General features: G+C 40.3%; 1 protein-coding gene across 3 annotated transcripts in view; it reads left to right on the top strand.

Moving 5' to 3' along the window:
- Positions 1-11,338: 11,338 nt before the first annotated feature.
- Positions 11,339-17,023, top strand: part of PUS7 (pseudouridine synthase 7) — a 49,178-nt gene continuing 43,493 nt past the window's right edge. Inside the window, exons 1-2 of one of the 3 annotated variants that reach the window (XM_033088887.1) lie at positions 11,339-11,570; positions 11,906-12,082. In XM_033088887.1, coding sequence (XP_032944778.1) covers positions 11,444-11,570; positions 11,906-12,082 — 304 coding nt within the window. In that variant the 5' untranslated portion in view covers positions 11,339-11,443. Of the gene's footprint in view, positions 11,571-11,905; positions 12,083-17,023 lie in introns of those variants that run through there. The other 2 variants (XM_033088889.1, XM_033088888.1) reach the window with 2 other exon arrangements.

Genomic DNA, 17,023 nt, shown 5'->3' with positions numbered 1-17,023 from the left:
GGTGACCCCTCCTCCCCCCAGCTATGCTCACTGACGCTCACTACGCTCTCCAACTGTGCCCACGAACAGTAACTGCGCTAACTACGCTGACTAAATATACTAACTGTATCAACAATGTTACTAAGTAATAACTATACTAACCATGCTGACTAAATATACAATCAAAAATGAGACCAAGGAAACAACAGGGAAGGGAAAAAGTAAAACGGGGGGGGGGGGCTAATAAACAATAACTATGCTAGCTGCACTGACTAAATATAACTGTACTAACAACACTAAGTAATAATACTAAGTAAACAAATGAAACCAAGGAAACAAGAGGGAAGGGAGAAAATAAAATGGGGAGAAAACAAGCTGAAACGTCCAAGTCCACCGGTCACCACAAATCAGCTTCCGGGGCTATAACGGACAGAGAACGCAGCCCAGCCAGGGCCTTATATAGCGGCTACGGGTAGTCGTCACACTGGTGCTTTATGAGCTCAGAGCCGGAAACTGACCGTATTGGCTAAGGAGCAACTACAGCGGTTGTCTCAGTTTTGGGTTTCTAGACCTCTTTACTCTGAGAGAAAGGGTGGACCCCGAAGAAATTTTTGTTTATGTGGGATATTAAAAATTGATATTTACTTTATTAGAATTTAAAGTCTGTAGGATGCTTTAAAAAGAAAATAAAAAAGTGTATTAGAATGTTTTTCCAGGGGTGGATAGTGTTGCATTTTGAAAAGCCCTTAAGGTGATTTGTTTCCACTCCCTCAGCCAAGAAATGGTGCTGCCCTTTGAGAAGCACTACTTGGGTGTATAATAAAGTAAGTTTTTATGTAAAATGATCATTTAAAAGGTATCTACAAGCAATTCTTCTTAAAACCATCTTGTGCTTATTAATACCGAAGCTTAGCTGAGTAGTTCCCTCAGAAAATACTTTCAGGTGTGTATTCATTTCGGATACCTTCAGTTTTTTGTTTGTTTGTTTGTTTTGTTTTTAAATAAATGGAACCCTGTTAAAAGTGAATTTGCTTCCAAAAGTGGCTACCTCATAGGCATAAAACTGGCTGGGCTCAGGGGAATCAGATTGAAATAATGCCAGGGACACGAAATCTACCAATTTTCACTATTGATTCAATCCAGTTAATTGTTTGCACAATTTCAGTTTCACAACTTCCAGAAGTTAGTGTTGCCTATTTTTCTCTAATTAGTAAATTACCATATGTCAATGTTTGATACATTGTTTAGAACAGATTTGTTGTTAACTTTTGTGTCAGTTTAAAATAATCTACTTCAAATCATGGGAAAATCATGAATATTTAGTGATATATTGGATCTGATCTCACTTTTTTTGAAGAGATACTTTTTTTCTTTAAGCTCTGCCTGATCCACTGTACTGAAGCTCCAGACATATCTGAAACGTTTTAAAACTAAACCACTAAGTCTTTCGGACTATACCTCTCATCTTTCTCCCTTAGCAGCATACAAAATGGAATGAAAGAAACATCTTGGAATTATTATAATTCAATGCGTTTGGATAACTTATTTGTGCCATATTTATTTCAAGTGTATTTTTGTTAAAATTCATCCATTCAAGTCTGTCTTCCTCACCAGCTCCCAGACGCCATTACCTTTCCATTAGTGAACTCTGATGCACCTCTTCCTTTGGTCTTTGATCTGTCACGAGCCTTTTGACACTACCGGTGGTGTTTTGGGTCCTACAGAATGCCCCTCCCCATGTCCCCACACACTCAGGGTTTATAGGGACACTCATTGATACTGAGATATTCTGAGAAATACTTCTCTTCTAACAGATGCCTGCAAAGGTACCAAATTGGACACCTAACATGGTTCCTGAAAGCAGAGTAACTTACAACTAACTGTAAATCCTCCTTTTGTCTGTTGTTGACAGAAGATTCTGCAAAGCTGCATCACACATGCCTGCTTGATATTATCTAAACAATTATTCATGTATTCATCTCGGTATCCCAGATCTGCACTACGGATCCTGCAGACATGGTCTTCACGAGTGCATCAACAGAATCCTGTGTCACCTGCAGTAAATCACCCTCAGCCCGCATCACCTGCATGCCTCTGGACACAGGCTGACCGGGAGATAAGGGAGCCTCACTTTGACACTGGGGAGAACTGAGATTCTCATCAGGGAGGAGCTAGTGATACTGAAGTCTGGTGCTATTACTTACTTGTCTCAGGGCCTCAGAGCGGACGCAGCCTTGCCTTTTGCTGAGTGGGCATGGCACACAGTGAGAAGAGGCTGAAAGATGGAATTGTTTTCATTCAGTCAAGCAGTGAAGCTGAGCGATTGAGTGACCAGGAACTGTATATCACACAATGTCTTCACTGAGTTAAGACAATTGTTAGACTTTGATTAAAATGTGCCTTAGCTTTTGATGGGAGCCACACAGATGAGCCAAAAAAATTTTATTTTTTAATTAAAATTTTAAATTAAAAAAAATTATTTTAAAGGGACAGGTAAAATTAATTTTCATAGCATGTTTTATTAACCAAATTTATCCCAAGCGTTATCATTTCAACATGTAGCCAATGTAAAAATCTTTAGTGATCTCATATATTTTCTTCTAATTATGCCTTCACAGTAGGTTTTGTTGTTTTATATGTACAGCTAGCTCTTCTCGGTTCAAACTAGCCACATTTCCGGTGCTCGGTGGTCCTAGGTATTAAACAAAAGGAAAGTGAGTGAACGAAAGGAGGATGGTCCCAGAAGTGTTCACACACAGATTCATTCTGGTTTTCTAGCATCCAACAGCAAGATGTAAACGTGAACTGTGACAGTCACAGAGTCGAAAAGATATAAAAACAAACTCTTTGCCCCTTAAAGCACGTTTATTTCTGATGATGAAAGTTAAGCAGACATTTCTCAGTTGATCTTATCAAGCACATGGCATCACATAATCATCAGTGTCTGTGAAAAAACATCCTTACACTGAAGACTGGGAAGAGTTTCACTGGCCTACTTTTCATAATATCCTTCCATTGTTCTCACTGAATGAAAAAAGAACCAAAGAACTCCAAAACCCCAGTGAGTCAGAAAAAAAGCAATCTATAGGACGTTTGGAAGGAGGTGATATACGATGGCACCCAGCAAATGGCCCCAGATGGCTGGCTCTACATTTCAGTGGATTTCTGGGTACCTGGAGCAGAGGGCGCAGACTGGCAACTTACGGGCTTCAGGAGACCTACAGGTACGGCGTCTTTATGCCACAGAATTAGTTCCCACAGTGTCTATTTTTAAAAATTATATTCTAACATAAAAATCAGGCAAGTTCACATAAAAATCCAGATTTTGAGCAATTATGAAGCCGGTCACCGGTAACACTGGATTTTCATTTCCACAGTTAACGTTGCTGGAGAGCGCCCCCTGCTGCAGTGGCTGCTGTGCCGCCCACCTCTTGGGGGTGGGGGCCCGCAGAATGGATTCACTTCACTCACCCAGAACAACTCAGCCCAAATGGATCTTCATTCACTGACAACCCTTCTGCAGAGGCAAAATGGACCATTTGTTCTTCAAGCAATCCCATCAATGTTGCTTCTCTCTGCACAACTCTGTAAAGGTTTAAATGACCCTGAGCTTAAGGTCATTTCTATGGCAGCTCTTATGCGTGCAACCAGCAAGGATTAGACTCCATTCTTTTTTTTTTTAAATTAGTTTCAAGTATACAAAACAATGTAATAGCTAGACAGTTATCATTTATACCCTTCACAAAGTGATAACCCCCCTTCGCCAGTCTACTACCCCTCTGACATCGCATACAGCCGTTACATTTCCACTGTCTCTATTCCTTATGCTGTACTCCTTTTCTTGTGTGTGTGTGTGTGTGTGTATACACATATATATGTATATACACATGTATTTTTTAACATATACATATATGTGTAAAATTATATTTGACATTCATTATTATTCAGCTTCAGCTTCAGGTGTACAGTACAGTGATCAGGCATCTATACCATCCCTGATGTGGTCTATATAATAAGTGTCCATTGGATGTCTTACAAAATCTTTACAACTTTATTGATTATATTCCCCAAACTGACTTTCGTATCCCCGTGGCCATCTTGTGGTTACCAATTGTGCTTTTCTAATCCCCTCACTCTCTCCCTCATCCCACCCCCCTCCCATCTAGCAACCCTCAGTTTTTCCGCTATATCTCTGAGACTGTTTCTGATTAGTTTGTTCATTCATTCTATTCTTTAGATTCCACTTATAAGTGAGATCATATGGTATTTGTCTTTCTCCGTCTGACTTATTTCACTTAGCATAATGTTCTCTAGGTCCATCCATATCGTTGCAAATAGTAAGATTTCATTCTTCTTTATGCTGAGTAACACTGAGTTGTATAAATGTACCAGTCGTCTTAATCCAGTCGTGTACTGATGGGCATTTCGGTCATTTCCATGTCCTGACTATTGTAAATAACACTGCAATAAACAGGGTGCATAAATTTTTTCGAATTAGAGTTTTGGATTTCTCTGGATAGATTCCTAGGAGTGAAATTGCTGGGTCATAAGGTAGCTCCAATTCCAGTTTTTTGAGACACCTCCATACTGATTTCCATAGTGGCTGCACCAATCGGCAATCCCCCCAGCAGGGCACGAGGTATCCCTTTTCTCCACCTCCTCGCCAGCACTTGTTGTTTGTTGACTTGTTGATGATAGCCATTTTGACTGGGGTGAGGTGGTATCTCATTGTGGTTTTTATTTGCATTTCTCTAATGATTAGTGAGGTTGAGCATTTTTTCATATGTCCGTTTGCCATCTGTATATCCTGTTTAGAAAAATGTCTCTTCATGTCCTCTGCCCATATTTTAATTGGGTTGTATGTTTTTTTGGAGTTGAGTTGAATGAATTTTTTAATAAACTTTGGATATTACCCCTTTTCAGATATATCACTGACAAATATCTTCTCCCATTCAGTAGGATTCCCTTTTTGTTTTATTGATGTTTTCCTCTGTTATGAAAAATTTTTTAGTTTGACGTGATCCCACATGTTTATTTTTTCTCTTAGTTCCATTGCCTTAGGGGTTATGTCCGTAAAAATATTACTCCGGGTAATGTCTGTAAGCTTTCTTCCTATATTTTCTTTTAGGAGTTTTATGGTTTCAGATCTTACATTTAAGTCTTTAATCCATTTTGAATTTATTCTTGTATGTGGTGTAAGGAGGTGGTCCAGCTTCATTGTTTTGCATGTGTCTATCCAGGTTTCCCAGCACCATTTATTGAATGGACTGTCTTTACCCCAGTGTATATTCTTGCCTCCAATGTCGTAGATTAAATGACCATATAGGCATGGATTTATTTCTGGGCTCTGTATTCTGTTCCATTGATCTATGTGTCTGTTTTTATACCAGTGTCATGCTGTTTTGATTACTATAGCTTTGTAGTATAATTTGATGTCAGGTATTGTGATGCCTCCCACTTTGTTCTTATTTTTCAAGACTGCCGAGGCTATCCAGGATCTTTTATGGCTCCATATAAATTTTAGGATTATATGTTCTATTTCTGTGAAAAATGTCCTTGGTAGTTTGATAGGAATTGCGTTGAATCTGCCTTAGGCAGTATGGACATTTTAACGATATTAATTCTTCCTATCCATGAGCATGGTATGTTTTTCCATCTATTTGTATCTTCTTTAATTTCTCTCTTCAGTGTCATACAATTTTCTGAGTACAGGTCTTTTACTTCTTTGGTTAAATTTATTCCTAGATATTTTATAGTCTTTGAAGCAATTGTAAATGGGATTGTTTTCTTAATTTCTCCTTCTGATATTTTATTATTGGTATATACAAATGCAGCTGATTTCTGAATATTAATTTTGTATCCTGCTACTTTACTACATTTATTTATCAGTTCTAATAGTTTTTTGGATGGAGTCTTTAGGGTTCTCTCTATATAGTATCATGTCATCTGCATATGACAATTTTACTTCCTCCTTACCAATTTGGATGCCTTTTATTTCTTTTTGTGTCTGATTGCTGTGGCTAGAATTTCCAGAGCTATGTTGAATAGAAGTGGAAAAAGTGGGCAAACTTGCCTTGTTCCTGATCTTGAGGGGAATGGTTTTAGCTTTTCCCCATTGAGTATGATGTCAGCTGTGGGTTTATCATATATGGCCTTTATCATGTTGAGATATGGTCCCTCTATTCCCACTTTCTTAAGAGTTTTTATCATAAATGACTGCTGGATTTTGTCAAATGCTTTTTCTGCATCTATTGATATGATCATATGATTTTTATTTTTCATTTTGTTAATGGGATGTATCACATTAATTGATTTGTGGATGTTGAACCAACTTTGCATACCAGGAATGAATCCCACTTGATCACGGTGTATGATCATTTTAATGTATTGCTGAGTTCTGTTCGCTAATACTTTGTTGAAGATTTTTGCATCTATGTTCATTAGGGATATCGGCCTGTAGTTTTCTTTTTTTTTGGTAATGGTTTGTCTGATTTTGGGATCAGGGTGATATTGGCCTCGTAGAAAGTGTTTGGGAGCCTTCTCTCCTGGATTTTTTGGAGTAGTTTGAGAAGAATAGATGATAATTCTTTTTTGAATGTTTTGTAAAATTCACATGTAAAGCCATGTGGTCCAGGGCTTTTGTTTGTTGGGAGCTTGTTGATTACTGATTCAATTTCCCTGGTAGTAATCAGTCTGTTCAGGTTTTCTGTTTCTTCTTGAGTGAGCCTTGGAAGGTTGTATGCTTCTAGAAAATTGTACATTTCTTCCAGATTGTCTAATTTGTTGGCACATAGTTGCTCATAGTAATTTCTAAAATTTTTTTGTATTTCTGTGGTGTCTGTTGGCACTTCTCTTTCATTTCTGATTTTATTAATTTGGGTCCTCTCTGTCTTTGTTTTGATGAGTCTGGCTAACAGTTTGTCTATTTTGTTTATTTTCTTGAAAAACCGGCTCTTGGATTCATTGATGTTTTGTATTGTTTTTTTAGTCTCTATTTCATTTATTTCCACTCTGATCTTTATTGTCTCCCTCCTTGTACTCCCTTTGGGCTTATTTTGCTGTTTTTTTTTCCCCAGATCCCTTAAGTGTAAGGATAAACTGTTGATTTGTGATTATTCCTGTTTCTTTAGGTAGGCCTGCATTGCTATGAATTTCCCTCTTAGGACTGCTTTCGCTGCATCCCATAGATTTTGGGTCATTGTGTTTTCATTTTCATTTGTCTCGAGATATCTTTTGATTTCTTCCTCAATCTCATTGTTGACCCATTCATTATTTAGTAACATGTTATTCAGCCTCCATGTATTTTTGTGTCTTCATGTTTTTTTCCTGTAGTTGATTTCTAATTTCATAGCACTGCAGTCAAAGGAGACACCTGGTATGATTTTATTTTTTAAAAATTTATTGAGACTTGTTTTGTGACCTAACATATGGTCTATTTTGGAAAATGTTCCATGTGTGCTTACAAAGACTGTGTATTCTGCAGCTTTGGGGTGAAATGCTCTGAAAATATTGATTAAATCCAACTGGTCCAATGTGTCATTTAAGGCTGCTGTTTCCATATTTATTTCTGGAGGACCTGTCCCTTGTTGCCAGTGCTGTGTTGAAGTCCCCTACGGTGATAGTGTTACTGTTGATCTCTGTCTTTATGTTAGTCAATATCTGTTTTATATATTTAGGTGCTCCTGTGTTGGGTACATAGATGTTTACTTGGGTTATGTCCTCTTGTTGGATCGATCCCTTTATTATTATGTAGTGCCCATCTTTGTGTTTTAATATATTCTTCATTTGAAAGTCTATTTTGTCAGATATAAGTATTGCTACTCCAGATTTTTTCTCATTTCCATTTGCATGAAATGTCTTACTCCATCCTTTCACTTTCAGCCTGTGTGTCTTTTCATCTCAGGTGAGTCTCTTGTATACAGCATATCAAGGGTCTTGTTTTCTTATCCACTCCGCCACCCTATATCTATTTTTTTTTTTGGACAGGACTTTATTGGGGAATAGTGTGCACTTCCAGGATTTTTTTCCAAGTCAAGTTGTTGTCCTTTCAATCTTAGTTGTGGAGGGTGCCGTTCAGCTTCAAGTTGTTAACCTTTCAGTCCTAGTTGTGGTGGGCGCAGCTCAGCTCCAGGTCCAGTTGCTGTTGCTAGTTGCAGGGAGTGCAGCCCACCATCCCTTATGGGAGTCGAACTGGCAACCTTGTGGTTAGGCTCCAACCAACTGAGCTATCCAGGAGCTCAGTGGCATCTCAGCTCAAGGTGCCATGTTCAATCTTTAGTTGTAGGGGGCGCTGCCCACCATCCCTTGTGGGACTCGAGGAATTGAACTGGCAACCTTGTGGTTGAGAGCCCACTGGCCCATGTGGGAATCAAACTGGCAACCTTCGGCGTTAGGAGCACAGAGCTCCAACAGCCTGAGCCACCAGGCCGGTCCTGGAGGAAGGGATTTAAACAATCACTAAGAAGTTGGGGCTTGGCTTCATGATGAATAGTAAACAGAAATAAGATAATTATTAACTGTAGGAAAAACAAAAAGCTGAGCAGGGGAAGTAATCTTAGTATCAGTACTATTTTGTCCAAGATGTGAGTACTGTTTGCCTAGTTAAAATGAAGTAAAAACAAATCATTTTTTTTTAAGTACAGTATTATTATATTGGGCAGATAAAGGAATGCGCAGTGTGGTGGGGGTGGGAAAAGGGATGGAGGAAGGAAGAAGAGCTAAATCCTTATTTTCCATTAAGTGAAGCCAGTAGATAGTGCCTAAAAGTGAAAAACCAAGAAATAGCAATACACACATTTTATATAGAGAAATGAAGGAAAATATCAAACTAACCAGCTGAAAGAGATGAAATGATTGCCTTTGGGGAGGGGGATACAGATAAGGGAAAAGGTGGGGAGACAGTCTGCTGTTCCATTGCAAAACTTACAGGGTTTCTACATAATTATTTGACTCTAAATCAAAAACATATAGAACTCTAATAAAAAATAAAATTAAAGAAGAAGAAAGATTGCTCTAAACTCAAATTTTTCTTCTGAAGAATTCACTCTGGTAAAGGGAATAGACATGAAAATAAATGACTTAAGACAAGTGCAGTAGGTTCAACAAGGGGAATGTTTGCAATGACTGAGGGAGCCTAGAAAACAATTAAATACTATCTGGAAAGTGGAGAGAGACATCCAAGGTGGATGGGATACTAGGTAATAATAAGGATGAAACAAGAGATAAATTGTGTGTGCTAGGCACTTAGCATTCCATAGTGCTGCTGTGGAGGTAAAAGCAGGATCCCGAATATTTACATGTTAGGACATAATTTTAAAGTCAAGGAGAACATTAAACTGTTAAATGTTTATTAGGGGGAGTTGGACTAGGGGAGAGGCTTTGAACATTTTTTTATTACTTTAACTACAAAAGCCAATAAAGAGCTGCCATTTTGGAAAATAGAAAACTGAAAATGCGTGTTTCACTTGGACCTTGTCTAAGGCAATTTAGGCTGAAATGCAAAAAGGGTAAGTTCTGACCAGAGACCCAACTAATGGCCAAAAAAATATGAATGTTTTTCCTCCATACTCGTTTTTGAGGAGTTGGGCCACAACCTCAGAGAAGACACTTTTAAAAATATACAAAAATTAAAAGTTTAGGATTGAATTTTTACTGGTTGTGGTAAAAATATTTGCAGTTGCTGTCGTTGGGACATTAAGCTATGAATTAACCATAGCCCCATGATATGTGATTGCACATGCATAAGGGACAGAAAACTATCCAACGTACTTGATTGAGGTGAATAATCTCAGAGGAAGGCAGTATAGAACCCTACCAGTCTGAGCAAATTATCTCTATTCAGTTAATCAGATTCCCCAGATTTTAAAAACAAGTCTACAGCCGCTATGGAAAACAGTATGGGAATTGCTCAAAAAATTAAAAATAGAATTACCATATGATACAGCAATTGTACTTCTGGGTATATAACTCCCAAAATTGAAAGCAAAGTCTCAAAGAGGTCTTGGTACACCTATGTTCATAGCAGCATTATTCACATTAGCCAAAAGATGGGAGAAAACCCTAGTGATAATGGGCATGTAAAATGTGGTGTATACATATAATGCAATACTCAGCCTTAAAAAGGAAGGAAATTCTGACACATGCTACAACATGATTGAAATTTAAGGGCATTATGGTAAATGAAACCAGTCACAAAGGAACATATACTGTATGATTCCATTTATATGGAATCATTTATATTCCATTTACCTAGAATTGCAAAATTCATAGAGATAAAAAGTAGAATGGGGGCCGGCCCGATAGGTCAATTGGTTAGAGCCCAAGCTCTTAACAACAAGGTTGTTGGTTTGATTCCCACATGGGCCAGTCAGTTGCACCCTCCACCACTAGATTGAAAATGCGCCCCCCCCCCCACAACTAGATTTAAAAACGACTCGACATCCTGGAAAAACACACTGTTCCCCAATATTTCCCAATAAAAAAAGAAAAAAGTAGAATGGTGGTTGCCAGGAACTAGGAGGAAGGGAGAATAGGGAGTTGTTTAACAGTATAGAGTTTAAGTTTTGCAAAAGGAAGTGATCTGGAGATGAATGGTGGTGATGGTGGCACAACAATGTGAATGTGCTCAATGCCACTGAACCGTACACTTAAATATGGTTAAAATGGTAAATTTTATGTTGTGTGTATTTTATCGCAAGTTAAAAAAACAAGTCTAGCAGAAACATAAGGACCTGAAATAACATTGGTTTTTCAGTAAGGGTTGAAGTTTGGCAAAATATTAAATGTGCAAAAGCTATTTGAGGCCGTGTGCTACTTGAAGAGCATGGGAAGTGTAATGCATTTTTTCTTTACACAGAGCACAAACTTGCTATGATTAGTTTTCTTAAAGGGGAGCCGTCAAGCATGCAGCTTAAATCTAAAAAGTGGGAAAATGGTGCTCTTGGATCTGTTGCATTCAAAGGAATTATATACATAGAACAATATAGACCCTAAAATGTTTCTCTATTAATTATGTGGTGGAGGATAACAAATAGGACCATAACTATGTGATAGAAACTCTTATTAGAATGCAACAAACATTCTTAAAACAATCGCTGCTTTAGAAGTCGTCTAAAGGACTCCTTGGTGCTTGTAAAATCACTTTTTGCCCTCGCCAAAGCCCAGACGCGACCGCCTGGCAGGTCCCGGAGTGAAAAAGCTTCCACCTAGAGCTCCCCACCCTGCAGCTGGGCAGGACAGGAGCGCAAGCGCAATGCTTCCTGACACGCCGCTCACCGCACTCCGCGGCAGAAAGTGGGCGTGGTTTCGCCTCTGAGCAGGGGGCGGGACCGGCTGCAGAGGGTGGGCTCCGCCCCGGGGGAGGGGTCGGCCGACAGCCGCGCGTCGCTGCGCGGCACGTGTGAGAGCCCGGCGGCTGGCGAGTCTGCTCGAACGCTGCGGGCCCCAGGCCTGGACAGAGCTGCGTATGTTCAACTGCCGTCGCGGCTGGTTCTTCCGAGTGACTCGCGCAGCCACCTCCCTCCAGCGCCCGGAGCAGCGCCCCCGCCCCCTCGCCACCCGGCCTGCGCCGCGCCCGCGCTCTCAGGCCCTTGGTAAGTGCGCAGCCTCCCGGCAGCTGCCCGGGCTCCGCCACCAGCCCTCGTCCTGGCCTGGCCCGAGCCCCGGCCCCCAGGTCCCGCCCGGAGGAGCAGTGCGAACTGGGAAGGCGTCCAGCAGTGCTCTGAGCCCACGGCGCGCCTGCGGAGCCTCCATTACTAATCGTACCCGCGGGAGCGCGGCTGCAGCCTGGCGGGTCCTGCGCTTAGGTGGTGCCAGCCCCGCCTCCCGCTCCTGGGGTGGGTGGTAACCGGGAGCCGCTACCGCCCTCCTCCCCGCGGCACTGTCAGGCCGAGGATCCCATTCCCACTCTTCCCTTTCTTTGCCCCAGGCTCTCCCCAAACAATTCTCTCTCCTGGAAGAGAAAACCAGCCTTTATCCCTAAGCCCTTTACAGTTCCCGAGCGTCGCTGGGCCAGTCTTCTGCAGGGTCCAACCCACGTGCTTCGTCCTCGTATTCATCCATCATTACTTATTGCAAGCCGGCTACGTGCCAGGCAGACACTCAGGTGACTACTTGTTTTGTAGACCTTTCCCTGAGTAGGAGCGAACAGGTTGGGGACCAGGAGTGTTTTCTCGAGCCCTCTGCCGGCTCAGTGTTGAACGAGTGGATGGAGGAGGTGCTGCTGTGCGTGTTTAAACTTATCTGCACAGAGTCCTTACCCGCAGCCTTGTACTGAGAGGTTAAAGGTACAGCCTCATTGCCTAGCGCCTGCCAGGAAGTAGGATTTGAAGTTTAGTTTTTCAAATGTTTGGTCCCGTTGTCAGACCACTTTTTTCATTCCGACAATATAGGATTACTAAGGGCTTTTGTTTTAAATCACTAGTCATCTGTGACTCAGGCATGCCCCATTGGCCTGCGGTTGCTTTGACAATGGTGGGGTCTGTCAGATATCCAACTGTACACTCATACTGAAAAGGGGATGGATACGCAGTGATTTTGTTCACTCATTAAGCAAATAGCCAACAGTCTGTATTTATTAATTTAATAAACTCCCTTTGAACATAGTTTTGATAGAGGCTAGGGCCATACAGGTATTAATAAAACATAACTTTTGCCCCCGAGGAGATAAGAAATTACAATCCAGCTGGGCTTACTGTTGACTAAGTTTGCACCAGCCTCAGCTCCTTTAGACGTGCTTTTTCTGCTGCCTGGAACTCTCCTCATGCACATCTTTTCGGTGTCTAGTTCTTTCAAGTCTTTACTTAAAAGGCATCTCCTTAGAGAGGCTTCACTAAGGAGCACCCCTCTTACTCATTCCCCTTACTCTATTTTATTTGTAGCTCTTATGCTTGCATGCTTTTTATTCTCCAATGTATCCTTAAATACCGTAGATGTAAGCTCAATGAAGGTGTGGAATTTTCCCTTTTTCCTCAGTGCCTAACACAGTGCCAGACACATAAAAGGTGCTCAATAAATATTCGTGGAATAAATGAATGTAATTAACTTAGCGATTTTGCATATTAAAGTGTAGTGTGTGCTCTGCCCTGAAGAGCGTGCTTGTTATTGTGAATGCTAGAGGGATTTCTGACAGTTTGCAGGGGGTGGAGGATAGAAGCATTTACAAAGTGGAAGTCATGGAGAGTTTTGAAATATAGATAAGATTACAACTAATATAGCTCTTTTTTTTTTAGATGTTTATTTGCAGGAAATAATGGGACTGTCAATGTATTAAAATTTTGAAAATTCTAAATTTTATTTTTGTTGTGAGTGGAGAGGAAACTTATTGGTGAATCTAATATCTTAATGAAAAAGATTTTAAATACTGTTAAAATTGTAGTATTCCTAATCTCATCTGGCTCATTTAGAGTATAAGAGAAACAAAATCCATTATTTTAGTATTCCCTCCAAAGAACTGTGCAGGACTTTAAGTTCATGGGTAAGTATCAGATTTCATTCTCTTCCCAGTCATAGAATCAAGGTTCTGGTGTATAGAGATTTTACTTAATATTTGAGATGCTGTCATTACTATCATGGATAGTGTATTTGTGCAGTGTAATATTGAAAAATTTTTCCTTTAAACGTTAAAACAAAAAAACTCACAAAGCTAGGCTTTTCATCGCCCCCCCAGCCCTGTTTTGTTTTGTTTTGTTTCGTTTTAAGCCAGTCACTTTATTACTTTGAAGTAGAATGCTTAAATATGTATATTTGGATTTTCCTGAATTTTCCTTAGGAAAAATTTTGAATTTTCCTTCGGGAAATCACATTGGGGCAGTCAGGGTTGTTTTATCTTTCTGATTGAATTTTTTTTTTTGCCCTCTTCCTGGCCTGGCCCGAGCCCCCTATCCCCCCTTCTCTCATTTAAAAGTTATATTGCATTTCAATCTTCCCTTTTATTTAGTTCCTGCTTATGAAAACGACACTAATTTGATTTCTGCCTCTCCTAGTTCAGAAGTTTGCACAACTGTTCTAGTTAAGTATGTTCTCAGCTTCTAGGCCAACAGACAGAACTTAGCCATATATATATATATATATATATATATATATATATATGTATAATATATATGCGTATATATATATATACGCATATATACATATATAGTGATTTGTAATTACTGGTGCTATATATATACTTTAATAATTAATGTCTGTGATAGGGCCATCAGCTAAAACAAATGAAAAGTATAATTTCATTTGAAACACAAAAGTAAGATTAGTCTTTAATAAGATTGTCTTTGCAATTAAATATGACAAGAAAAAGATCAGGCAAGTGTCCACAAGAATCAAGAAAAGGCTGCCAAAAAATACTATAAAGGGCTGTTTATTTGGTGCTGTTGGCAGTGCTTTGAGGGTCTCTTAAAATTAAATGGTATTTGAAGGGAAATACCATGTTTAATTATTAGCCCAGGGAACAAAACAAGCATAAGAAGCTTTGTTTTTTTCGCAACTCAGCAATCCAGTTCTGCTGTGTAAATCATCCATAATATTAATGACCAACAGTTGAATAGGAATAGTTATTACAGACTTTTGATCACTTTTCAGCTTTTCAAAGAAATAAACTGAAGCTTAGAGAGGCTAAGCGACCTGCTTAGTAAATGGCAAAACCTAGATCCGGCTCCAAGTTACATTCCACAAACTGCCATTCACCAAGTAAGAGTTGAAACCCATGGTTGATACTTCAGATCCATGGTCTGCTAATACTCTCATTCCAAGGATGTTAAGTATAACAGTGCTGTCCTAACCTTCTAGAATTTCATTCACGAAATCACTGATGTAGCCGTAGGGGAGAGTGAGGCCTTGGGTTCATGCCCAGATTCTGGCACAGGTGACTGGTAAGTAGTTGGTGTTAACATTTCCTACCATTGAACAGAAGTTTGGTGGGAATGATGAGATCAATTTAGGGCATGTTGACTTGGAGCATTTGATTTTGCCTTGTACTAGCTGTGTGAACTGAGGCAAGGCACTTTGTCTCTGGGCCTCAGTTTTGTATGGCTAAGATGGGGATGATAACAACCCCACTGTGACAGGGTTCAAGCAAGACTTGAATGAGCTCACCACACGTGCCGTATCATTGTTCTTCTGTCTTTACGATTGTACCCCGAGTAAACCAGGGAGTTAGAGATGGAGGGGTCTGTGCTGGAAAACTTGGGAGTGAGAAGGGCGCAAGACTAGAAAAGGAACCTAGAGAAGCCCAAATTTAAGTGGCAGACAGAGAGGAGGGGAAAAGAGCATCTCGAGGGCAGGAGATAAACAAGGGATAGGGGAGTTTCACAGGAGGAAAGCGGTGAATCATGTCCTGCTGGATAAAGGTGTCAGGTAGGGCCAGGATTGAATGGCTGTGGTTTTGGCAGGGAAGCCAGTGCTGGCGGGGCGTTTGATTCACTGCGGTGTCTTGTGGTGGTACCAGGAGTAGTGCCTGGCACAGGGGTGCAAGTGCAGTGCTGAGGAGTGAGTGTTTAAGTGTGGACTTCCCATAAGCGGTTGCCATATTAACAGGAATGGTTACAATGTGAATATGCTGGAGAGAGGTGTGTCTGTCAGAAGAGCCCTGTTCTTGTGAATGGCAGACAGGACTGGCAGGAGGCCGCCAGGCTGTGTGGAGTGCTGTCAGGAGAGAGGGACTCCCTTGACTTAACGAGGTTTTCTCCCGCAGCTGCCAGGAGCACAGACGCAGACAGTAGGATTGGCACTTGGTTGATGTTTAACAAGGATCATGGAGCAAACGGACTAGTGAGCAAGAGTGTTGAGTAGTGGCTAAGAGTTGCTGAGGTTTGGGGCACTTGAAGTAAAGGTGCAGGAGGTGGCCGCGCCTTGGGACTGGATATCTCGCTATGTTTAAAAAACAGGTTAATGGAAGAGAGGCAGCAGTAGAACTGAAAAGATTGGTCATTTGATCAGAGTAGAATAGTTTGTATATCGTTTTTATACTTTGCACTTTTATTTTTTGTCATAAAAAATCCAAACGTACAAAGTAGAGAGAATGATGTGGTGACTTCCCTGCCTTCCTGTCACCCAGTTTCATCAATTACCAACTCATGACAAATCTTGTTTCAAATCTACACCCACTCCACTTCTATTCACCGGTGGTAAATTATTTTGAAGCAAATTCCAGACTTCCTATCTTTTCAACTATACGTAGCCTAGCTTGTATCTCTACAACATAAGGATTCTGTTTTTAAATGTAACCACAATAACATTATTTTACCTTAAAAAGTTGACAGTACTACCTAATGTCATCAGATATCCCCAGTGTTTCAATATTCCTGATTGTCTCAAAAAAGCTTTTTTTTTTAACAGTTGGTTTGTTTAAATCAGGATCCACCCATTGCATTTCTTTGTAGGTTTCCCCCTTCCTCTTTTTTCCTTTGCTGTTTATTAGTTAAAGGAACTGTGTCTTTGCCCTTGTGATTTCGGCAGGATTTTGCTGGTTGCTTCCTGTTGTGGTGTTTAACATCTTCTATGCCTTCTAAACTAGTAGTTAGACAAAGAGTTTGGATCCATAAGAATACATCATAAATAATAGCATGTACTTTCAGGGGCACTCAGTGTCTGGTTGTCTCTTTTTAGTGATGTTAGTGGCCACTGAGGGTCATTGTCCAGCTCCACTATTCCATTCGGGATTTGCTACTTAGTGTGTCTTTGATCTCCGTAGATGGGGAACCGCTTCAGCACCTATTTCAAGAATTCTGCAAAGTATCTATTGATACCAGTTCCACCATGCTGGATTCTCTGGCACATACAAAAGAAATATCCTCAAAGAATCTGCAGACTTCTTGAAGGAGGAAAGGGGACTAGCATTTATTTAGTTTCTACTGTGCTAGTCACTTGTGTTCGTCATCTCATTTAATCTTCACGACTGTCCTGTGAAGCACATATCATTCCCATTTTACACCTGAAGAATGGGTTTGGAGAAGTTAAGTAATTTACTTGGACCAGTTACACAGCTAGAAAATGGTGGGGGGAAAACACGGTTCTCAGGTTCCCACATGGGTAGTGTAGAGAAGGGAAG

Source organism: Rhinolophus ferrumequinum, chromosome 20 (genome assembly GCF_004115265.2).
Source record: "Rhinolophus ferrumequinum isolate MPI-CBG mRhiFer1 chromosome 20, mRhiFer1_v1.p, whole genome shotgun sequence".
Lineage (NCBI taxonomy): Eukaryota > Metazoa > Chordata > Mammalia > Chiroptera > Rhinolophidae > Rhinolophus > Rhinolophus ferrumequinum.
Note: the sequence above shows the minus strand (reverse complement) of the source record. Positions and strands in the feature narration are given on the sequence as shown.